Below are 25464 nucleotides of genomic sequence, written 5' to 3'. Positions count from 1 at the left end.
ATTATTTTATAAAATATTAAAAATTAAATACCTATGGGGCTTACGCCCCGTTGGGACATATGTAAAATGCCCCGCATTACGCCCACGCCTTTTAAAACACTGGCTAAAACATGACAAAGAAAAGGACTTCAAAATCTAAAAGTGGGCAAAATGTTTACATGTAATAGGTTAAAAAACTAATGTGCAAACACGCTAAACTATGAGAAAAAGAAAAGGACTTCTAAAATAAAAGGAACGAAAAGAAATCCTAAATATTAGGAATATAATTAAACAATTATCCCTAAATATTAAAAAATTAATTCAATCATATTCCTAAATATTTGGAAAATAAATAAATGACTATTTTGTCTAATATAAAATTAATTTTTAAAGGGTAAAAAAGGTGAACGACATTTCGCTAAGTACCTTCGTGCTTTTAATATAGTATAAATAGATATAAATATAGATAGATAGATAGATAGATAGATAGATAAATTTCAGAAGACTTAATTTTTTTTCTTTTTAAAATTGCTTTGGAAATTTTGATTTCGGGAGACACAGTCATGACAAGATGTAAAACTTCCTCTATCCGCGAAAACGAAAAATTCAAAATTATATATAACACTTTGATGTTCTGCCCAAAAATGTATATATTTAATTATTATTATCTCATATTTTAGTATTTTTAATCGTCTTTTAAGTATTAATTATATTACTTTATATTTAATATTATATTTTAACGGTATAAAAATAAATGTGGAGCAAAATTAAATAAAAGGGAGAAAAAAAAGAAAAAAGAATAAAATGGATGGAGACAAAGGGGACACCATATGATGTTTGTCCTCCCAAGTGGAAGACAAACGAGAGAATGAGATACAGAGCTAAGCAAAAATTAAAGGATTTGAGCGTGAACGCTACAGAACTCACCGCGATGCGCAGGCCCGGACCTGCGTGATTTTTCTTATTTCGCTTGGGACAAGGCTATTTTAATTTTATATGGTTCCAACTTGTATAAAAAGGGTTTTATACCTATTTTGGAGAGAGACGTTTTTTAGAGTAACTTTTGACGAGAGGAGAGCACAGAGCCGCCGTAGAGGCAGAGTTTCATCTTTTCTTCCACCAAATTTAGTAATTTTTATTTTTCTTTGTATGATTTGTTGTTTGGTTACCACGTTTATGTGGTGCTAAACTTCACGTTCTAGGGTTGTGATTTTTTCATGAATATTGTTATTCGATTATTGATTTTGATTTCTTGATTTAATTATTGTATTAGTTTATTTATTCAATCATGCGCTTAATTATTTGATTACTTAATCACCAACTAAATATTATCTATAAATCTAGTGTTGAACTCGAAAGTGAGAATTCTAGGTTGTATATAGGATTGAGTAGAGCATGGTCTCGAACCCAGGCATCAGGGAATGGATTCGCGGTTAGGATAGGCATATGCTAATTGTCTTGCTTGGTTATTATACGGGAATTATAAATGAATTCTTGTTGATTCTAGTTTTATAGACATATATGCATTGAGTTAGGTTGAATATGCGAGTAGGAGATCAATAGATTCTTGTGAGTAATATTAACCCCGTCAACCAATAAATCAGATAAATTAATTAGGCAATTCAACTCAAGAATACATTAAGTTTGTTAGATAACCCATAACCCTAGGTTGTTTTCACTACATTGATAACATAAAAATATGTTCTTCTTTAGTTTAGAGTTCATTATTTGTTTTCTTTATTTTAACTAGCTTAGATTCAAACACTTGCAGGTTAATTCTTGTTTAGATAATTAGGATAGTCTAATTTAGTTAATAATTAATAATAAGTTCTCGTGGGTTCGACATCTGACTTTTAGTTACTTTATTATTACTTCATGACCGCGTACACTTGCGTGTGCGTTTGACCGCAATATTCTAACAGCAAATTTTGATTGCAGATGCAATTTTTATAATTTCAAATTTCTAATTTGCCTTGTCCATCGTTTCCTTTCAGCTTTAGATGAAACAGATGAAAGTAGTAATTATGTTTATATGACTCTCTAGAGGGTAATACTAAAGGTGAAAGTAGTGTGTTGATAGCTCCAGCCACTGAAGATCACCAATTACTCCTATATATAACGCTAGTTTATCGTTTTTCTTTGGTTGAATATGCATACAACTATACCGTATAGTGCGCAAGGACCATTATATGCGTGTCTCAAAGGCTAAAGGGAATTTTAAAAAAGCAGCTTTTTGGTGTAGCACTGCTTCCATTTCTTGACCTCTATTGAAATGAAATGCTGTGCAACAGCGTACGTAAGATTTTACGCAAATAATGTCGATCTATTATTATAATTCGGCATATATACAAAGTCAGGCGGAGTCAGGATTTAAAATTTATGGGTTCGTGATTGTAGTCTGTTTAAGTTACTGGGTTCTAAATTAATAATTTGTACATATTCAATAAATTTGTTAAGACAAATACTTAGTTTTGATCCAAAGTCATTGGGTTCGACCGAACCTATAACACGTATGCTAGATCTGCCTCTGATACAAAGCGACGTAGACCTACGCTTTGGATAGGGAGGGTCACCGGTCCCCGATAACTTTGAAAATAATTATATATATCTCAAATAACAGGTCATATATATTTTGATTGGTCCCTTAAGATTCAAATGCATTGCTTGATTTAGAGAGCACAATTTACTTTTAGTGTGCTACCTGGATTCGGCTCAGGTCAAAATAAATGAAATCAGTACCCGTAATAAAGCTGTGTGCAAAAATTTATCAGTGGTAATAGAAACTAGGCCGTGCACGCAAGAGCGAGGAATAGTTTTTGGTAATTATCTAAGGAATTAAAATGGTTTGAGGACGTAAAATAAAAATTCTGAGCTTTTGTAAAAAAAATTATGTTTCCATTTAATTTTCAGGATAGTAATCAATTAGGCCAGTTCATAAAACCATTCATTGACTGAGAGAGAGAGAGAGAGAGAGTCAATGGTGGTCCAAGATTCCAAGACGGTAAGGATCATCTGAAGTACAGTGAATATAAATGGAATTTTTCACGTGGAAATTGAGTGTGTGGTGGCTGTTTTTTGAGCATGCCGACCCTTTATGCACAACTGAACACGTTTGGAAGATCGACCAATCATTTTCAGATTAGAAAAGGCAAGAGAGCGTGACAAGAAAAAGAGCTGAACAGCTAACGAGCTGTATCACAAAAACTTGTGTATTCAGAGGACAAATTACAAGATGTTTACGCCCAATTATATCAATTTAACAAGATTAAGTGATTTTATTATATGAAAATATGTACTTATTAATCATAATTAAGTGAGAGTATGTTTGCAAACATTAGTCATGCAATTATTAGTGTGGTGTAAATATCCGCACGAGTAAGTATTTTCGGTATTCAGATATTGTAATTACTCGTTAATTAGTGCATAAGATTTGTTATATATATATATATATATATATATATATATATATATATATATATATATATATTTGAAAGTTAATTCTTTCATCCAACTATTGATTCAGATAACAAAAAGCACGTCAAAAGCTTCATTCTCTCATGCCATGTCATATTAAAAATCTAATATTTAATTTAATGATAAAATCATTTAATTCATGCCCTTTATACCGATTTAACCCACTCGATAAGTAATTATGGCTTAAGAATTGTGTCTTGCAGAATCCGGATCGGTAAAAAAATATACATTATGGGGGAGGGATACTATTTCACCAATTAAGTCACAATTTAACATATTTATACCTAATATTTTTCCACAAAGTGATGAGAAAACGTAATTATATTTACAAAATAAAAGGAAAGGTTGAAGATTCGTGAAGATTCAGACCTATATGTGAAGGCTGAAACGTTTGGTTGGCAAGCATGATATAATTAATTAAGGAGCCGAATGAATAATAGAAGATCTCAAAATGTAAGGAAGGAGGTACTTACTGAGAAAAAGGAAAGAAATTGAGTTATGAAAAAACAAACAAATCTGGAATGGATTTATGTAGTAACCATTTCACAATCTCCATGAAATCAATATTTTGTACAATTCACGAATTGAGCAGAGATTTGAAGATTGAAATGTTTTAACGGTTGAGAACACAAAAATTCTTTAAAAATAATTAGAAAAAAATGAATGGACTAAAGAATATCTCAAGGAAACTAACTGGAATTATCGAAGGAATGAAGTTGAAATTGAAGATTGAATATCGCCAACAGCTAGTATTGCTCAAAAGGAAAGATCAAGCAAGAATCAGGTACTGTACGAAAACAAAATTTTGCAGACAAGAGAGACACTGAACATACCATTCTAATCACCCAAGCTTGCTCTTTTTATCTTAGAAACTCCATCAGTACTTTCATTTTTGCATTTTCACATGAGTTGAGTCTATTACTGAAAAACAGAAACTCTATAATGGTTGAAATTTCCAACATAAACATTAAATTACCCCTGAGGCGCGGTCTATCCCGAAACTGATGTGAACGCGGAATACTTAATGCACCAGCTGCCTCACTATATGATAAAATTTGTGGTCTTCTGAGTACAAGAAAAGTTAGACGTTTTTCAGTGAGTGGTGATCAATTTAAGTTGAAAAATCTCTCAAATGTAGGAGTCGTTCGTACGTGGTTATTGGGTTTTAATTTATGTGTTTTAGTTTATAAATATATATCCCTATAATTAATTTGTGAAGTGGAGTCTTGAAGCAACGGTAAAGTTGTCTCTGTGTAACCTATAGGTCACAGATTCAAGTTGTTAAATTATTAGTCACTAATGTTTGTATCATGATAGATTGCCTACATCACACCTCTTTGAGATGCGACCCTTCTTCGACTCTGCATGAGGGCTGCCCTTATATCCCTATTAATTTGTAAACGTCATCCTAATTAACATGATTTAAAAAGTACAGTTTGATAACAAAGTTTGGTTTAATTGCATTGCGCACTAGGGCTTTCTTATCCCCGTCTATAAATAGAGACTTCAGAGGCCTTTTCATTACACAACAATTTCGAATATTAATCGACGACCAAATTGATTCTCATAATGAGAGTTCTGTTTCTCATCTACCTTATCCTCTCTCCATTTGGAGCTGAAGCAAGAACTTTGCTAGGTATATATATATATATATATATATATATATATAGCACTCTCTTTCTCTTGGCAATTAACTCGATCATTTTATGCATCATATCCGTTGGCAATAGAATAAGAAGTTCGATGCAATTTAGCATAATGATAACTGAAATTAAAGCTATACATCTACTGTTTTCTTCAACTATAATTTCGTTTTTCTGTCGTTCTTTTTGTTATTTTGTAGTACTAATACCTTAATTTTAGTCACCTTTTGTTGCATGCATGGGATCTGATAGTTTTAGTAATTAAGCAGACACTTAAACAACTTATTTTTTCTTTATGCATTTGAGTATGGATTGTGTCAGTTTTAAATCTTTACTCTTTGTCCCAAAATGATGTTTTACTTTCAGTATAAATTTCAAGCACATCGAGCGGGTTGAGGGCTAGCTCACTTGGTGAGCTTTCTGCCTTCTACAGTTGTGTAATTGTAGGGTCCAAACCCCATCAGTAGCATAGCATTCCCCTTCCTCTTTCCCGTTCCCTTCCACCTCTCCTCCTTCCCCCCTTCCTCCTTCCTCGATGTACTTTAAAAAACAAACATCGATCTATTATACGTATATGACACCACCTTTTTATTTTTGAAGCAAAACCCTAGATATATATGACACCACTTGTAGAAGGGTTTCTTTACCACTGACGCGACATTATTTTCCTGGATTTGCAGAAAATCATGAGGGGCTGAACGTAGGATCTGGTTATGGAAGGGGTGCAAATCTACCACCACCATCTCCAGCTTCATCTCCACCGAGCAAGGAGGTATCCAACAGTGTGTCTCCTACTCGCACTGATGAGAAAACCTCTGAAAACACTGAGCTCGTTATGACAACAATTGCTCAAGGGGAAAACATTAATCAGCTGTTTTCATTTCCAACTTCAGCAGACAATTACTACCAATTAGCAAGTTTCAAGAAACTGTTCATCTCATACCTTCTGCCTGTCTCATATGTATGGAACCTGATCGGTTCATCGTCTTTTGATCACGATCTTGTAGATATTTTTGACACAAAGTCCGATGAAAGATACTGGAATCGTAAGCCTCTATCACCACCATCTCCAAAGCCAGCAGATGGTCAGCGTCCTCTTCACTCCTATTAAGCCTCGTATCTCTAGTTTGGAGTTTTATTATGTGTAGTACCAGGTACTAAGTTAGATTTTATTTGGTACTTTTGTAAGCTGCTTTAGTTCACTTATCAATTATGGTAATGGTCGAATAACTTTTAGCAATTTAATAATATGGCTATAGGGTTGTAATTTAGCGGGTCGTTTGGTTTTGATATAGTAATAAGTTAAGCGTGAATTAATAATATAGATAATATTGTAATGTGTATTTCTTGTTTGATGTTTGGTTTGATGTATTAATAATTACTAATGCGTAATCAAAGATGGTGTGTGTTTTGTTTAATATTATGAAAGTTAGTTTTGTTATTAGTTGTTCTAATCAATGTTATTATATTATATATTAATAATTGTAATCTCTTATTTTATCGTTATATTCTGCATTTATAAATTCCCGCATAGCTTAACCAAGTATAATTATTTTTCAGAAAAAGAAAATTAAGTGGCAATACATTGTTTTAGCAATCACTAACTCAAACAACCAACTTAAAGACTCCGATCCTAGTGTTATCCTACGATCTGTGCTCCTGACTAATTACGTATAGGTAAATTTAATGCAAAACTCATGCAGATATCTACTGTAGTAGTATTTGTTTCATTTCCGAAAGTCAACAAAACTCATGCATAGGTCTACTATTTGTTTCATTTCCGAAGTCAGTAATATCACCCAGGTTTATAATTCCATCCATTTGAAATTCCCTCTAATAATTGTTGAACTTCGACCGATAATTGTTGAACTCCCCAGATTTCCAGAATGAGAACATCCATAACTGGAAGATAAAGGAATTATCTTAGGACTCAAAAACCCAAGAAAGCAATTTAAGTTATATGCACCGAGGGTATAAGAAATTATTTACGCACAATTAGGTCACTTATGAAAGTACAGGGGGAGGGGTGAATTGTGGTTTATTGAAAATTAGTCGACTAACAATGATTTTAGTTGACTAAACACAGTGCAGAATGAAAGATAACAGTAATTAAAAAGTAAATAACACACAATAATTTTTTACTGGTTCAGTACCGTTGTGGTACTTACATCCAGTTTCCCTTGGGTCACAAGGATTCCCTTTAGATCTTGAAAGTATTACAATACATATTGTTTTGACTCGTTCTCCACCAACGAAAAATGGCAGCAGTGAATTCTGAATGTTTGACACAACTCTCTTTTGTGTTCTAATTCTTCCTATCTTTTGAGACAGTGATAAACTAAGGATTACAGTGTTTAGGCTAAGAAGTAGAGGGACTTAGAAGACAATGTGTGTAGTTGCGCAAGCCTTCCATTTGATATTAGCAGTCTTTTTATAGGAGAGAAAAAGGGCTGTTGAGTCTTGACCGAAATTAGAGGCACGAGATCATCAAAGGGATTTGACCCAAGGGGTGCCTCTTCAAATCCTGCTCTTGGGAGAGCCCAGATTCGATCGTGACTTTCCTTGTCATATGCTTGTATTGAGGAGTTATTCAAGCCTTGATTGAGAGCTTATTTTTGGATACAGAATATTTGCTGGCGAAGGCTTTCTTGATTAGCAATCTGAACTCCTTAGATTGAGGTCTAATAAATGTGTTGCAATGAAGTCCCTTTTTCTTGTCCATTAATTTAGCAATCATATCTTTGGATAACATCTCATTCTTTCCTTTTTGCTTGTTTCGAATCCTGCAATCCTGCAAACTAACATAAGATGGAATTGTCATCATTGAAACTTTGAAACTTAACAATCTCTCCCTTTTTGATGATGACAATCAAGAGAGAGTAAACATAAAGTAAGCATAAACTATGAGACTTCCCTTTTTTTTTATATGTTGCTCCCCCTGAATAATTGAATAAATGATGTCTCATGATGTGCTGAGTTTCTCCTGCTGAGATGTTTACTTCTCTACATGATATTTCTCCCCCTTTGACATCAATCAAAAAGGAAAGAAAATACATAGAACAAATAATATATGAAATAATATACATACTAGTTAGGGGATTAGAGTAGCAAAAATAGTGCCTTCAGCAGAGGCTTAGCTAGTTCAGACCCAAGCAAATGATTGTTTTAAAAAAACCCAACAAGCAAGCATAAGCAAAAAGCAAAAAATATTGTTTGTAACACCATCACATAGTCTCATTAACTTCTTCCCACGAAGTACTTAAGAGTGTTGATCACTTTGGTGCAGAAGGAATCATAGGAATTTTCAACATCTTTGACAAGTTTGTCCATCTTTTCACTCATGGAATTGAAAGCTCTGGTTCCATGCCTCCGTGTGGCTCCTATATCTATCCTGAGTTTAGCCACATCTGCACCTGTCTCCTTGGTAACTTCCCTGATTTTGTCTACCTATTCCTTCATCTCAACTAGTAGCAGTTTTATCGCATCTAGATAATGCTGAATTTGCTGAAGATTTTGAGAGGCAGTCGATTGAAATGCTGGTTGCTCAGTTTGAACTTCAACTGGCACTGGAATACTTTCAACTTTGGCGCGCTTCACCCATCCATCATCACCCAGGGTGTAACCCATCATTGAGAAGACTGTCTTATTATAAGTGCTGGTAATGTGCTTGGGTATAAAGGGTGCCAAATCTACCTTCATGACCTCGAGAACATGTGAAATGAGAAGACCATAGTACAAACATGCAGTAGAAGAAGATATATCCCGGGTGATTTCAAGCATGTATTGACGAATCCACACAAACCAATCAAGTCTTTTATTGTTAACCAGATAGTAAAAGACAAAAATATCTCTAGTGGACAAAGAGCTAAGGGACCCAGTTTTGGGGAGGAGAGTAGTAGCAATCATATGGGCCAAGACACGATGTTCAAACTTAAGATTCTTGGGACCATTGTCAGGAGGATTATCGGACAAAAAGGTTTTTGCTTCATCAAAGGAAACTTCAAAGTCTTTAGGTCACGAATTTTGTACAAACACATCAAACCCACTAAACTTAGCAGAGAAAATCTTTTCAAATTGATAAGAGTCCAAAATAATTCTGGTGCCTAAAACCATAGATTCCAAGTCATCTTTATCATTCACAAAAAGGTTTGCATAAAACATCCTTATTGATTCTTCATAAACAGAGTTTCCAATGGTATCAAACAGAGAGGAAAAATGCTGAAAATCGAAAATAGCAGTCACATCACAGTAAAGATTTTTCATGAGAGAGAAACTTACAGAGCGTCCATAAGCCATAGATTTTGACTTGTAGGACTCAAACCTTCATAGAAGATTAACTTATCCTCAGGACCAAATTCCATGTTCTCCACTTTACCTTTCTTGCATGCAGCCTTTTTGGGGGTTTGCTCCATTGGTCTCTTGCCGGCCTTTTTCTGAATAATGGAAGGATTTTCAAAAGATTCACTGCTTTTATTATCTGTTCTGAGGAAATTTGAGTCAATAGACGACTCCACATCCATAGGTTCTTCAGTGTTAAGGGGTCTTTGAAATCTTCGACTGCGACTGGTTGCAGCAGAAGAGGAGGGACTTCTTTTGGCCATGGTGTGAAGGATTACTTTGAAGAGAATGAGGAGAGTACTGGAGAAAGAAGGGTTTTATGGATGCTTTTGGAAGGAACGAAGGGACGTTTTGGTTAAAGAAAAGGGCAGGTTTAGAAGGAAGTGATGCTTCTGAAGTGAATGATCGACGGTACTGAGAAGAGGAAATAATTACACTTACACACAAAATTAATAAAGCCACATATAATTAAGAAAATAAAATATTTTATAACAAGGTAGAATATTTAAAAGCATGGTAAAATATTTGATTTACAAATTTGGCACAATGCCAATCCTTTTTTTGAGTAGACAAAATCTTTCTTCCAAAAGTGATTTTGTAAAAATATCAGCAAGTTGGGAATAAGTACTAATAAATTCTAAAACAATGTCACCTTTTGCAATATGATCACAGATAAAATGATGTTTAATTTCTATATGCTTTGCTCCAGAATGATGCACAAATTTTTTTGATAAACAGATAGCACTGGTATTATCACAAAATATAGGAGTAGATGTAAGAGATAAATCATAGTCAAGAAATTGATGCATAAACCATAGAACTTGTGTGCAACAGCTTCCAACGGCTAAGTATTCTGCCTCAGTTGTGGATAGTGCAACACAATTTTGTTTCTTACTATGCCAAGATACTAAGGCATTTCCTAGCAATTGACACGTTCCACTAGTGATCTTTCTATTAATCTTGTCACCTGCAAAATCTGCATCTGTAAAGCCTTTTAGAGAAAAATTGTTAGAACGATCATACCATAATCCTAGCTCAGAGGTACCAATTAAGTATCTAATAATCCGTTTAACAGCAGAAAGATGGGATTCCTTAGGAGCTGACTAAAATTTTGCAGATTAGCACACACTAAACATAATATCCGTTCAACTAGCAGTTAGATATAATAAAGATCCAATCATTCCTCTATACATGGTTTCATCAACCTTTTTTCCATTGATGTCTTCATCGAGCATTGTAGTTGGACTCATTGGAGTGCCAATTGACTTAGCATTTTTCATGCCAAACTTTTTGAAAAGCTCCTTAGTGTACTTGGTTTGGCTAATGAAAATACCCTTAGTAGACTTCTTGATTTGAAGACCAAGAAAGAAAGTCAGTTCTCCCATCATACTCATCTCAAGTTCTCCTTTCATGAAAAGAGCAAATTCTTCACAAAGAACAGAGTTAGGGCTGCCAAAAATAATATCATCTGCATAGATTTGAGTAATAAGATTACCTGAACTGGAGTGCTTAATAAAAAGAGTTGTATCGATATTACCTCTTTTGAACCCTTGATTTAGAATAAAAGAACTTAACATTTCATACCATGCACGAGGGGCTTATTTTAGACCGTACAAAGCTTTAGTCAACTTGTATACATGATTAGAAAAGGTGACATTTGCAAATCCGGGTGGTTGCTTCACATATACTTCTTCAAAGATGTAGCCATTTAGGAACGCACTTTTAATATCCATTTGAAATAGCTTGAATCCTTTGTGAGCATCGAAAGGAAGTAATATTCGTATGGATTCAAGTCTTGCTACAGGCGCAAAGGTTTCATTGTAGTCGATTCCTTCTTGTTGAGAGTAACCTTGAGCAACCAGTCTTGCTTTATTTCGAACCACTTGACCTGATTCATTCAATTTGTTTCTGAAAACTCACTTAGTTCCAATGATAGAGGAGTTTGGAGGTCTTGGAACCCATTCCCATACTTTATTTCTTTCAAATTGATCTAGTTCCTCTTTCATAACACTTATCCAGTGAGTATCTTTGAGAGCTTCATCCACTTTCTTTGGCTCAAATTGAGAAATAAGAGCTACATGAGATTTGTTCTTTTGTGACCTTTTTGTAGTGATTCCTTCCTGTGGATCTCCTATAATGAATTTGTGAAGATATCCCGGTTCACTTTTCCATTTATTTAGAGTGTTTGAGGGAGATTCTCTTTCTTCAGTAGTCAACTGATCTGCTTGAGGCAGTTCGAGGTCTTCTGTGGGTACTTCAGCTGGTTGAGTCTGTTGAACAACTGACTCATTTTGATGATCCCTTCCTACAATACCAGATTTAGGGACACAAGAAATTTCCTCATCTTCAGGAATTTGTTCATTCCTTGGGCGAGGATTAGTATCAACAAAAACAACATGAATAGATTCTTCAATGCACAAAGTTTTTTTTTTATTGTAGACTCTATATGCTCTACTTGAAGGAGAGTAACCAAGAAATATACCTTCATCACTCTTAGGATCAAATTTACCCAAATTGTCCTTTCCATTATTGTGGATAAAATATTTGCATCCAAAAGGGTGAAAATAGCTGATATTTGATTTCTTACCATTCCACAACTCAAAAGGAGTCTTTTTGAGAATTGGTCAAATCAGACACCTATTGATGATGTGGCATTTTGTACTCATAGCTTCTGCCCAGAAATGACGAGGTAGAGAGTTTTCCACAATCATGGTTCTTGTCATGTCCTGTAAAGTTCTATTTTTACGCTCTACTACTCCATTTTGTTGTGGTGATCTTGGTGAAGAGAAGTTGTGAGAGATTCCTTGATCGTTGCAAAATTTTTCAAAAGCTCTGCTTTCAAATTCTCCTCCATGATCACTCCTGATAGTAGAGATGTAGTATCCATTTTCTCGTTGAGCCTTCTTACAGAAAACTTCAAAACTCTTTAGAGCATCATCTCTGTGACTTAGAAACATAACCCAGTTAAATCTAGAGAAATCATCTATAATGACAAATGCATATTTCCTACCACCTATGCTAGTAGTTCTAATAGGACCAAATAAATCGATATGCAATAATTGAAGAGGTTTGGAGGTGGAAACAATGTTTTTAATTTTGAAAGAAGAACGAGTTTGTTTTCCTAGTTGACATGCATCACAGATATGATCTTTTGAAAAATCTAATTTTGGAAGTACAATTACAAGATCATGTTTAGAAAGTTTTTGAATAGTATGCATGCTGGCATGACCAAGTTTTCTATGCCAAACCCAGGGATCATCAATCATGGAAGTAAGACAAATTTGATCCCCAAGATTTTCTAAGTTACTGATAGTATAGACATTTCTGTCTCTGTTACCTGAAAGAATGATTTTACCTGATTCATCTTCTATAAACTAGTCATGTTTCTTAAAATGAACCTCATAGTCGTTATCACATAGTTGACTAATGTTGAGAAGATTATAGCCAAGTTCATCAACCAGGTAGACTTCATCTACATCACATGTTAAGCTTAGAGGAACTTATCCAACACCAATTACATTTTCTTTGGATTTGTCTCCAAAAGTAACTGTTCCTCCATCTAGTTTGGTGACTGATTTGAACAATTATTTGTCATCAGTCATATGTCTGGAACACGCATTGTCGATATACCATTTTCCTTTTCGATTCTTCTTGCGGTATTCCTGCAAAATAAAATTACTTGTTTTTAAGGTTAGAATGCTGAGTGTTAGTTTGATTTGAAGATTTAGGTCTCCAAACCCATCTCCGGTTATCTTTGAACCTTCAACGATTTGAGGTATGGCCTCTTTTACCACAATAAAAACATGATGGACTGTTAGAGTTACTAGAGCCTCGTTCTGCTCTAATTCTGTTCCTACATTGGTTAGTACTATGGCCGTTTTTACCACAAAAGGAACATGCAAGAATTTTCTGTTTGTGATGAACAGTCTGATTTGATTTGACTGAGCTGTGACTCGTGGATTTTTGCAATCCATTCAATTGAAGTTTCAAGGCCCAGTCTTTCTTTTCTCTCTAGATTCTTCTAAGTTCATTCAAGACTCTTTCTATATCTACAAGAGCAATATCAACAAATTCTTGGAGTTCATAACAATTCGAGCATAAGGGAGTACGTACCTCACTAGTTCCTTCATCCACCATGAGACCAAGTTCTCTTGAATCGTCTTCCTCATCATTGTTGTCTTCCATTAGTCCAAGTTCTCCTGAATTTTCATTTTCATTCATAGCCATGAAACATATGTTAGCAATTTTCTCATGATCAGACTCTTCTTCATCACTCCATGCTCCGAAGGATTTCTTCTTTTGTATGTTTCTGCTGAGTTTCTTTTTTAGTTCAGGACAATCAGCTTGAAAGTGACCAAACTTTTCACATTCGTAGCACCTTCCATTATTTTTATCAGCTTCATTGCTTATCCTTTCTTTCCTGAAGTTAGGCATCCCTCTTCTACTATTCCTGTTTTTCCTCATCATGTTTGTTACAACTTGAGAGAGCATGGCAATGTTTTCATCTTGTTCTCCTCCTTCTTCTTCCTCTTCACTTTCTGGTTCAGCCACAGTTGCCTTAAAAGCAACATTTTTCTTCTTCTTTTGAATTTTTCTATCCAAGTGAGTTTTTTAAAAGCAATTAGATCACCTCTGAGTTCATCATAGGAAGTTTTGTCTAGATCTTGACATTCCAAGACAATAACTTTTGGCTGCCAAATGGTGGGTAAGCTCATGAGAATCTTTCTAACTATTCAACACTCTTGATAGGTCTACCAAAAGATTTCAGATCTTCAAGAATTTTGCTAAATCTGGAGAACATGTCTTCCACTAATTCTCCATCCTTCATTTGGAATAACTCGTAGTCCCGAACCAGAAGATTTATCCTAGTTTCTTTCACTTTGTTGGTTCCTTCGTAAGTAACCTTCAGTTTGTCCCACATTTCTTTGGCCGTTTCACAACTTAATAACTTTTCATACTCTTCTCCACTGATAGCATTGTACAATAGATGTTTTACTTTGGCATTTACAGTTATGACAACAGCTTGTTTATCAGTGTAATCATCCAAGTCCAAAGGATCAGTTGATACGATGACTTGACCATTTGAATCCTTCTTAGGAGGGATTGAAAGATTTCCCTTTTTGATCACACGCCAAACTTTGATGTCATATAACATTATGTAAGTTTCCATGCGCACTTTCCAGTGAGAAAAGTGCTGACTATTGAAATAAGGAGGTCGAATCTGAGAGGTTCCTTCTTGAAATAGAGCACCAATAAAAGTGTTAGATCCCATGATCTTTTTCTCACAAGCTGTTAAGCAAAGATTATGAGCCTTGCTCTGATACCAATTGAAAGTACAAGAGGGGGGAGGGATGAATTGCGGTTTATTGAAAATTAGTCGACCAACAATGATTTTAGTTGACTAAACACAGTGCAGAATGAAAGATAATAGTAATTAAAAAGTAAATAACACACAGTAATTTTATACTGGTTCGGTACCGCTGTGGTACTTACATCCAGTTTTTCTTGGGTCACAAGGGTTCCCTTTAGATCTTGAAAGTATTACAATACAGATGGTTTTGACTCGTTCTCCACCAACGAAAAATGGCAACAATGAATTCTGAATGTTTGACACAACTCTCTTTTGTGTTCTAATTCTTCCTATCTTTTGAGACACGGATAAACTAAGGATTACAATATTAGGCTAAGAAGTAGAGAGACTTAGAAGACAATGTGTGTAGTTGCGCAAGCCTTCCATTTGATCTTAGATGTCTTCTTATAGGAGAGAAAAAGGGTCGTTGAGTCTTGACCGAAATTAGAGGCACGAGATCATCAAAGGGATTTGACCCAAGGGGTGCCTCTTCGAATCCTGCTCTTGGGAGAGCTCAGATTCGATCGTGACTTTCCTTGTTACATGCTTGTATTGGGGAGTTATTCAAGCCTTGATTGAGAGCTTATTTTTGGATACAAAATATTTGCTGGCGAAGGCTTCCTTGATTAGCAATCTGAACTCCTTAGATTGAGGTCTAATAAATATGCTGCAATGAAGTCCCTTTTTCTTGTCCATTAATTTAGCAATCATATCTTTGGATAGCATCTCCTTCTTTTCTTTTTGCTTGTTTCGAATCCTGCAATCCTGCAAACTAACATAAGATGGAATTGTCATCGTTGAAACTTTGAAACTTAACAACTTATAAAATAACTTTTTTAAGTAAAAATTTTATAAGAGTAATTTGTAACCAAATAAGATGATAGATGATGTTATATACTAGCTATTACAAGTAAAACTACGTTAACAGCGTAGAAAAAAATCTTTACGAAATCCGTGCACATAACTTAAATAAATAAATAAATAACCTTTCCCCTTATCAGCAATGAGCATCCTGTGAAGCTGTGCAATGGAAATTAAAGACCCCACAATAGTTTACAAGATTTGGGGGGGTTAACCATTAACCAAATGTCAGTTTTATTGATGTAATATCGAACACTATAAAATTAGAACTCAGTCTTCCCGATGACAAAGTGTTGGTCGTAATAAAGAATCTAAAGAGAAGCTATGCAAATATTTAGATTTCTATTTATGGACTGCTTTAGTGCAGAGGCAAGTCTCATGATTTTTGGGCACCGCACTTTTGAGTAGTTGGTGGTGGAACCGCTCTATATATATCTTGACTGGTATAAACTTTTAGAGCCATTAATAATGCTTTTGCTACTGCAAAGTATTTTTCACGAATGAGAAGCCACACAAAATAAATGATGTTGATGATAACATCGTAAAGTATGTGGAGAGTGGGGACTAGCCTAGCTATATTGTTTTTAACAAGTTTAATTTTTATGTACCGATCGTACATTATTTATTACAATGTAACATGCAATTATAAGTAATCGCTAATAATAATCTAAGCATTAAATAAAAATAATAATTTTCTATAACCAATCAAAATATGCCATCAGAGTAATAAGCTAAAACATTTTTTACTGAAGGATGTTTGGTTAATAGACTAGTGATAAAAAGGCTATAAACCAAGAACTTTTTATGCGCTGAACGTAACAATTAAGTAAATTATTATGCAATATCATTTACACGTAAGACTTACTATACAGAGATTTTGACCCCAAATTCAAGAACTAGTTTTTAATAATTACTATACACACACTAAAGATACTTTAACTCATGCTACTTCAAGGATATGTTGTCATTTTCGTCTTTCGATGCGATCTTATCATGATATTGTTAATTGTTATACGCATATTCTTATTTCAACCTTTCTTTTATATAAGTTATATTTTTGCATAATTTATACATGTATTAATCATAAAAGAATGTTATATTGAAAGTCAAATGCTGTTTTAGTAATATTTGCGTTTTTTCTTAGAATTTTTTATTTTTTTCCAACATTGAAAATCGTATTGATTGGCACTCCTTGAGCATGTCTGTGATACTTTTATTGTTAAGGAAAGAACTCAGAAGCTTTATAATTTATGGGAAATTCTAAAATCATACGGTTTAATTAGCGGATCATATATTTAATAATCTATATATGTATAATGGAGGGCCAAGTAGAGATGATGTGCCACCTCTATTTGGCCAAGAAACTAAATTATCTTTTTCCTCAATTTTTTGGCCTTTAATCCTATTTTTCCTAATTATCTGCTATTTTAAATCTAAAAGTCACTTCTTTAATAAACCAAAAGTCACCTCCTCCCACGTCTCTGGTGACTATTAACAAAATGTACAGTTATGGTACATTTAAAATTGCTACTAAGAAAACAGTTATGGTAAAAGTAAAATTCCAAATGCAATCACTTAGAGAGAAAAAAAACAGAAAGTAAAATTCCAAATGCAATCACTTCCTCCAAGTTTCTTAGAGAAAAAAAACAGTGGATTTGTGGTGAGTCTCAAGTCTCAACTATTTTCATTACATCTGATATGATCTTCTTTTTTCATGCTATTTTCCTCTTTTATCCAGTCTTATTTGATTTATTTGATCTCAGTGTTCGTTTCCTATTTTATTCATATTTTCTCATCTTTATGAGTTCTTTTTTCTCTATTGATCCACCCCTCTTCCCAAAAAGGTAAATTTTTCTCTTCTTTTCCTTTTACTGCTTATACGTTAACGTAGCATTGATTTCATGTGTATTTTTTATTTTTCATTTCACTTGCTGGAACTACTTGTATCTCGCTGTCTCCTTTACCCATTACCAGTTTATAATTAGCAACTCACTTTTTACATTGAAACATTCTCATGCTTACTCTTATCTATGCTTAATGGTTTTCTTTGTAATATTAGGCAGAGAATTGCAAGACATCATGAAATTTTTTACTATTTGGAATGAGTCAACTCAACTTCGTTGGAGCAAGAAGTGATAAAGAAAGAAAATGTAAGCATATGTTGATGGAATAGAGAATATGGTGATTTTGAAGGTAACGGGGAATAGAATATGCTTAAAAGTTGAGGAATGCAAGATTAATCTTGAGAAAATATAAGGAACCTTCCTTCACTACTTGCCTTTTTTTGTTTTTTGATTATTTTTTTACTTGGAATGCAAAAGCTATAAATGATGTAACTTGGAAGGTATTGTATTTGTTCTTAATAAAATAATATTTTTATTTGCTTATAAAATGGTTCATACTCCCATTAAAGAAAAAAGAATTGGTTCAGATTACGCTTGGTGAAGTTTGTATTTTTACCACAAGAAAAAAAAGAGATTTCTAACATTTACTTTTATTCTCTTCTTTGGTAGGCCCGTTCTGATTGCCAAAGAAACAAAATTGGTGCAAGATGATAACTCAAGGACCATAATTGTATACATTATATTTCTATTGATCAATCTATGTCAAGAGAAAAGATTTCTTCCTCTCTTCCTACAATAAACACTTTTATGATTGATCAATTAGGAGAGATTGATTAATTCCCCATATGGTATAGTATTAAAGCTTTTCAATTCAGACTTTCTTCTTTGTCAGACGCTGCTGGTGACGCCAGTGCCCATGAGGACGTCAATGTGGCCAACATAGTAAAGGTACATAGTGGTAAGGGTTTTCAGTATTGATCATATATATATTTTGCACAAATCTAAAATTATATTTACACTTTTGGAAACCATTGTTATATTTGAAAAAAAGTGTAGACTTTATTTTTAGTAATAGCACTATGTAGCAAGTTATCAGGATTTATTACTGCACAAGTAAATATATTGTGTTCTAACTTTTAATGGATACGTATGAAATATTCTTTATGTGCTTTATTTTTTGTTTTAATTTGGTAAAATTTGTTTTTCTTCAGGTAATGAATATTAACTTAATTCTTTGTGAATTTTGTCTCGGGTGAACACTAGAATCCTCTCCTACTATAGATGGAGGTGGTATCTTTTTATTAATTCATTTTTATGTAGTATGTCTTTGTGAATTATTTGTAGAATTTTCATAATCATACAACTGAGACAGATAGCCATAAAAAGTCTCATTAGAGTTTATTAAATATGATGTGTAGATCAAAATGGAACACTAAAATAATTAACTGTTGATAAAGTATTTACTTGGTATTGTGCAATTCCTGTTATTGCTTCATATATATGATGACCGCTTTTTGTGTCTGTTATTTATTTTTCAATTAGTTGTTAAACTGAATCTATGACCACTTTTCAATTGAGGTAAGTAGATTTATTTATAAAACTTCATACGTATTTGAATACTCTTGAAAGCACCAAGACTGGAGAATATACATCAATCATCCATAGGAGGTGTATTTACGAGTAGACAATGACCATCATATTTGTTCACTGGGACATACGAAGAGTATGTTTAAGGTATGTTTAAATTCACACAAAATTTTGTTAATTCTTTGAATAATGAACTGGAAACCTTCTATTTTTTGCGTGAAATTGTTTCTTGAACATGCATTTTATGTAAATGTGATTACATTCTTGGAGGTGAATTCATTCCAGCTCAATCAAAGAGGCATTTATGTTGGTGTAGTCTAAGTTACTTATTTTGTCATGTACAAGCTACAATAACTATTCTTTGCATTCGTGACACTTTGTAAAATATATTTTCCTTAGATTTCGGAGATGAGGTCTCTGAATGTTTGATCATGTAAAAGTTGATTCTTACACTATGACGACTCATTGTTTGAGTTACTTAGTACCTCATAGACTAATGCAAAAAAGTGGACTTAAGAGCCTTTTTTTTTCCCTTTACTTACAATATATTTATAAGTTCTCTCTTCAATCCTGACTAAATTTATAAGATCATTTTCAATATATCGCGCAAAGCGCGAGTAACTTAACTAGTTTAAAATAAACGGTTGTCATCCCAATTACGTGGCGCCATCATTTTATTCGGTACCAAGTTTATGAAAGATAAAAGAATTAGAGGTATATAGTCTAAAACAAGTCAGAAACATTTGTAACGAATATAAATTATCTCATTAACGATAAATATTAAAGTTTAAAGTTAAATTATTTTTAAATATAAAAAATATTATTTTTAAACAAACTAAAAAAAAGAAATGTCTCATATAAAATGTGATAGAGAGAGTAGAATTATTCATGACTAATTTTAATATCTTATGATTCCATTTCATTTTTGCACTCCCTTTTTAGTCTGTCACAAAAAAGTTTTTGATATTTGAAAATAATTTAACTATTTAATTTTATCCTTAATAATATATTTATAACCTGCACCCAAATATCTCTCACTTGTTTGAGACACTTGTGCACTCAAATATATCACATAAGTTGGGACAAATGGAGTACAAACTTTCAGTAATTTAAATTACTTAAGTTTTCATGTGCTAGCTCTATCAAATTAACATATTGCATATTTGTATACGGTCGGAATTCAGCTCGCCTATGACATGACAGGTTAGGCTCGGAACATGACAACCAAAGATTGAAGATCGACCCCGAGTCCCAACGAGCTAGAACCCGGGTTCAGAATGCCTGTCTTCGAGAACATTAAGTCCGTAATCTCGGAGTCGACCTTAGCCCCGATCGAGCTCGAAGAAACATTGTTAGCATAACTAATAGAAGACCGAAATATCCGTGACCGGTCACATATTACGGCGGGAATCTCGGCACAAATCAATAAGGAACCAGCAATCAGCGAATCAAGCGATCTTTTACCTTTTATAGAATTGTACTTAAAATATGACTCCTCTACTATATAAGGGGGAGTCTAATTATTCATTGGACACATTGTAACACGCATCCCAATAGAATACATTATTATTCTCTTTAAGTTCTTACTACTCTCTTTAAATCTCTCATTTCTTCTGTCTTGATATCGATCGAGGTACCTGGTTCGAGGGTGATTAATTCTCCAGGGCTAATACTATTTAGTTTGAGTGGTTTGCATTTACCTTTTCATTACATATTTCGATTGCAACCTAATTTGTCGTTTTGTATCAAGTTAAATCACGTATCATTAAAACCAGTTATAAATTTAATTGTTATCCGATTTCGGGGGTAAATATTTTGGTGCCCACCGTGGGGCTAAGGATAATAGTGGTTATTTGATACAAATTTCCATAACACACACTACTTTATACTTGTTCTTTGAAGTGCCTTTAATTTCAGGTTAGAACACAAAATGTCAAACTCTCAATCAGCAGCACCCCTACATGTGGACAACAAGTTCGGCCATCAAGGTGAAAATAACAACATAGCGCCTGGTGACGAGGTGTTGCCCATTGATCCCATCGGAATTCCGGCCACGGGCCCAATTGATGCTAATTCACATGTGGCTATCGACGCAAATTTGCCTACCGACCCCGAGAATAGCATTCGCGGTGGAGCCCGATCGACAACTCGAAACACACAAAATATTAGAGGGGACGAGATCAATTTATGAGTGATTTTCGAAATGCTACATGCTCAACAGGCAGCGATAGCTCAATTACAAAACCAAAGCCATCCACCGAGCAAGGTTGAACCCGATCCATCCCAGGAAGTCACCCGCAGGGATGAATCGGTCACACGAAGGTCAAATGAATATGAATTGGGGGCTAACCCCGAGATCATAAAGATGCTCGAAGAGCTGACAAAACAGATAGAATTCGGGGAAAAGAAAATCGAAGCTAATGACAAAAGGGTAGAAACCTACAATTCCAGTGTAGACCAAATCCCAGGAGCACCTCCAATATTGAAAGGTATGGATTCCAAGAAGTTCGTGCAAAAACATTTTCCTCCAAGCTCGGCTCCGAAGCAGATCCCTAAGAAATTTTGCATGCCCGAGATTGCTAAGTATAATGGAACGACCGACCCAAATAAGCATATAACCTCTTACACATGTGCCATCAAAGGAAACGACTTGGAGGATGATGAGATCGAGTCTGTCCTATTGAAGAAGATCGGAGAGACACTGTCAAAAGGAGCTATGATATGTTATCACAACTTACCTCCTAATTTTATTAATTCTTTTGCTATGCTTGCGGATTCTTTTGTGAAAGCGCACGCCGAGGCCATCAAGATCGAGACCAGAAAGTCAGACCTTTTCAAAGTAAAACAGAAGGATAAGGAGATGCTCAGATAATTCGTGTACCGGTTTCAAATGGAACGAATGGACTTGCCACCGGTCGCTGATGATTGGGTTGTTCAGGCTTTCACTCAGGGGCTCAATGTTTGAAGCTCGGTGGCTTCACAACAGTTGAAACAAAACCTGATAGAATATCCAGCCGTTACTTGGGCCGACGTGCATAACCGGTATCAATAGAAGATCAGAGTGGAAGATGATCAACTCGGGGCCCCTTCGGGTTGTTTATCCCATCAAAAACATAAACAGAGACAAGAGAGACATCGATTGTGAACCGAGACCAAACAAGGATCAGTACCAGTCATATAATGGAAACCGAAGAAGCAGTGGGTCCAAGCGTAACTCTATGAGAAATGAAAGGATAAGTGACCGAGGTCAGAGCAACCAGGGACTCATGAGCAAAAACAGCTTCGATAGGCCCATCGGGCCTAAAGAAGCACCTAGGTTATCGAAATACAACTTTAATGTCAATGCTGCCGCCATTGTATCATCTATCAGATGCATCAAAGATACCAAATAGCCTCGACTTCTACAATCTGATCCAACCTAAAGGGATCATAACCATATATGTAAATATCACGGCACTCATGGCCACAGAACGGAGCATTGCTGACAGCTGAGAGAGGAAGTAGCCCGACTATTCAAGAGCGGGCATCTTCGAGAATTCCTGAGCGACCGAGCAAAAAATTATTTCAGGAATAAGGATTCTAACAAACAGACCAAACAAGAAGAGCCTCAACACGTCATTAACATGATCATTTGTGGGGTCGATGTCCCTCAGGGGGCGATGTTGAAACGCACCAAAGTGTCCATCACAAGGGAGAAATGAAGTCGAGATTACATACCGGAAGGAACCTTGTCTTTCAATGATGAGTAAACGGAAGGGATCGTGCAGCCCCACAATGATACACTAGTAATATCTATACTCATAAATTAAATTTGAGTTAAACGTGTGTTAATTGATCCAGGTAGCTCGGCCAATATCATCCGATCGAGGTGGAGTAGCTCGGTCTACAAGATCAAATCATGCCTGCAGTACGAGTTCTAAACGGATTCAACATGGCATGTAAAAACACTAAGGGTGAGATAACATTACCGGTGAACACCGCCGGGACCATCCAGGAAGCTAAGTTGTATGTAATCGAAGGAGACATGAGGTACAACGCTTTGTTCGGAAGGCCATGGATCAACAACATGAGGGTAGTACCCTCAACTATGCACCAAGTGTTAAAATTCCCAACACCAGGCGGAACGAAAATAGTCTACGGAGAACAGCCAGCCGCAAAGGAGATGTTTGCGGTCGAAGAGGCGATTCCGATATCCGCACTTGCAATGACTGTTGATACCCAATATTTTCCTCATATTTTTTAATATATATATATATATATATATATATATATATATATATATATATATATATATATATATATATATATATATATATATATATATACAATTTCAAAATAGTGCATATGCATCATCATTTGATTTACAAGCATATACAAGTATTTTCATAATTTTCCATAATATTTAAAGGCTTTAAAACAATTTATTTCCGCATTTATATTATACAAATACCCATTAATTACCATACAAATAATTTTTATGATGATTTTATCATCTAAACTCATCATTTACACCCATATTAGATTTTAAATATTTTTAGTACATTTGTTATAATTATATTTGCATTTTAAAGGCTAAAATTGCACATTTTTGCAATAATCGCCTGTATGTACTTATAATTACTTTATTTATGCAAAAATAACCTTTTTATATTTTTATAATGTTGAATATTTATTTTCAATCATTTTTATGCACAAATGATACTTTTATTATTTATCTATTATTTTTACAAATTATTTTATTGGTTAAATTTGGGTATTTAAAATTTGGCCCCAATTTTAATTGATTTCGGACCTAATACTACCCAAACCAACCCAATTCACCCAAGACCAATACCTAAGCCCAATACCCTTACCCACTTAATAAACCGACCCAACCTTTGCCTAGATCTCAACTATGGATCACAAATGATCAACGGCTCACAGACAACCCTCTCGTTCCTTATATCTCCACCCCAAACCCTAAACCCCATTTTCCAAAACCCGCCACCTCTATTTCCCTCCTCTGATTAGCCCTAATCCCGCCGCCTCACTAAAATCCCCCCCCAATCCCGTTCCTAATGGGATTCTTTCCCCATTCACTTACCATTTCGATGTTTTCCCCTTATTTGGTGCTATGTTACGGAGTAACTTAAGTACTTGCCTAAACATGGCAAGTACCCCACTTTGATTCTATCCTATTCGATTTTTACCTCTTGAATCTGGATGACCTTAAGTCCAAGCACGTTATTTTGTACCGTATGAGCCCTATTCGTTCATATCTTGATGATTCCCTAAGGTTAGGGTTTCAGATTCTCTTTTGATTCGAACCAAAACTGGTTCAAGCTTTGATTTCTGATAATTCTGAATTCCTACTCCTAGCTGGCTGAAAGCCAAAGCTATTTAGGTTCTGTCCTCTGACCTCCCTAGTGTGAGCACTGCTCAGGGTTCATGTGAGGCCCTTGTGAACTTTGACACTCCCTTGTCATTCTTTGAACTGTTTCTGATCAATCTCTCTAGTGTGAGCACTTTCCTGGGTTCCTGAAGCCCTTGGGAACTCTGACATACTAGAAGATTTGGGTTATGTATGTTTATCCTTGAAATATGGGTGAATCATTCACTACTAGTTATTGTGTATCTATGAACATGGGCTTTTAGAACAACTGTGAGTTGAAGGCCTGGCCTGTCCAGGTATATTTGGACCTGCTGTAGGCTCCCTATAGTTTTACTTACCTTGTAATTCATTCATTAAATTCTGGTCTATAATAATTATTTGTAATAACAATTCTGGGGTATTAGTAAAAATGGGAAAGGGTTCTTATTTTATACTTGCTATAAGGTGGGGGTAGAAATCCTGCCTATAGGGTTAATGCTGTGATGTTGGATGTTATATGTTAGAAATCATGCTTCTAAGTATCATATTGTGTTCAGTCATTATGTGTTAGCAACCATGTCCATAGGCTCAATGTTTGGCTCAATTATGTTCCGTTACAAACTATGCCTATAGAAATGGTATGGTTCGATGTATGTGTGAATTCCTGCTTACATACTGTTTCGTTCAGATTATAGAAATCATGTCTATAGGATTCAAAAACTATTCAGATTGTAGAAATCATGTCTATAGGATTCAAAACTGTTCAGATTATAGAAATCATGCCTATAGGATTCAAATTGGATCAAGTTATAGAATGCACACCTGAATCTGTTTAATTGTTGTTTATGCCCGTTTTCTATGCTGTTACCTTCATTAGAAAACATGCCTATAGGATTAAAACAAATAATTCTAGGTTTATTTCTGTGACGTGCCACTATTTACTATCGCACAAAACACCTAGATACCATGCTGGTAGGCTTAATTGTATCATGCTCAAATCAGTAGGCAAACTTTGTAGGTCCTAATAATCACATTAAG

General features: G+C 34.8%; 1 protein-coding gene across 1 annotated transcript; it reads left to right on the top strand.

The window, feature by feature from the left end:
* Nucleotides 1–4971: 4971 nt before the first annotated feature.
* Nucleotides 4972–6514, top strand: LOC104094313 (hydroxyproline-rich systemin A). The gene is made up of 2 exons (XM_009600230.4): nucleotides 4972–5089; nucleotides 5777–6514. The coding sequence occupies exons 1-2, from the start codon at nucleotides 5023–5025 to the stop codon at nucleotides 6205–6207; spliced, it is 498 nt and encodes a 165-aa protein (XP_009598525.1). The 5' UTR covers nucleotides 4972–5022; the 3' UTR covers nucleotides 6208–6514.
* The last annotated feature ends 18950 nt before the right edge of the window (nucleotides 6515–25464 follow it).

The sequence above is a fragment of the Nicotiana tomentosiformis genome, chromosome 12 (assembly GCF_000390325.3).
Source record: "Nicotiana tomentosiformis chromosome 12, ASM39032v3, whole genome shotgun sequence".
NCBI classification, from domain to species: Eukaryota; Viridiplantae; Streptophyta; class Magnoliopsida; order Solanales; family Solanaceae; genus Nicotiana; species Nicotiana tomentosiformis.
This window is presented reverse-complemented; position numbering and strand designations above follow the sequence as displayed.

Excerpts from the sequence above, each read along its gene's own strand:
- LOC104094313 (XM_009600230.4), top strand. The coding sequence starts at position 5,023 with ATGAGAGTTCTGTTTCTCATCTACCTTATCCTCTCTCCATTTGGAGCT. Across the intron at positions 5,090-5,776 it reads TGAAGCAAGAACTTTGCTAG|AAAATCATGAGGGGCTGAAC; the intron begins GTATATATATAT and ends CTGGATTTGCAG.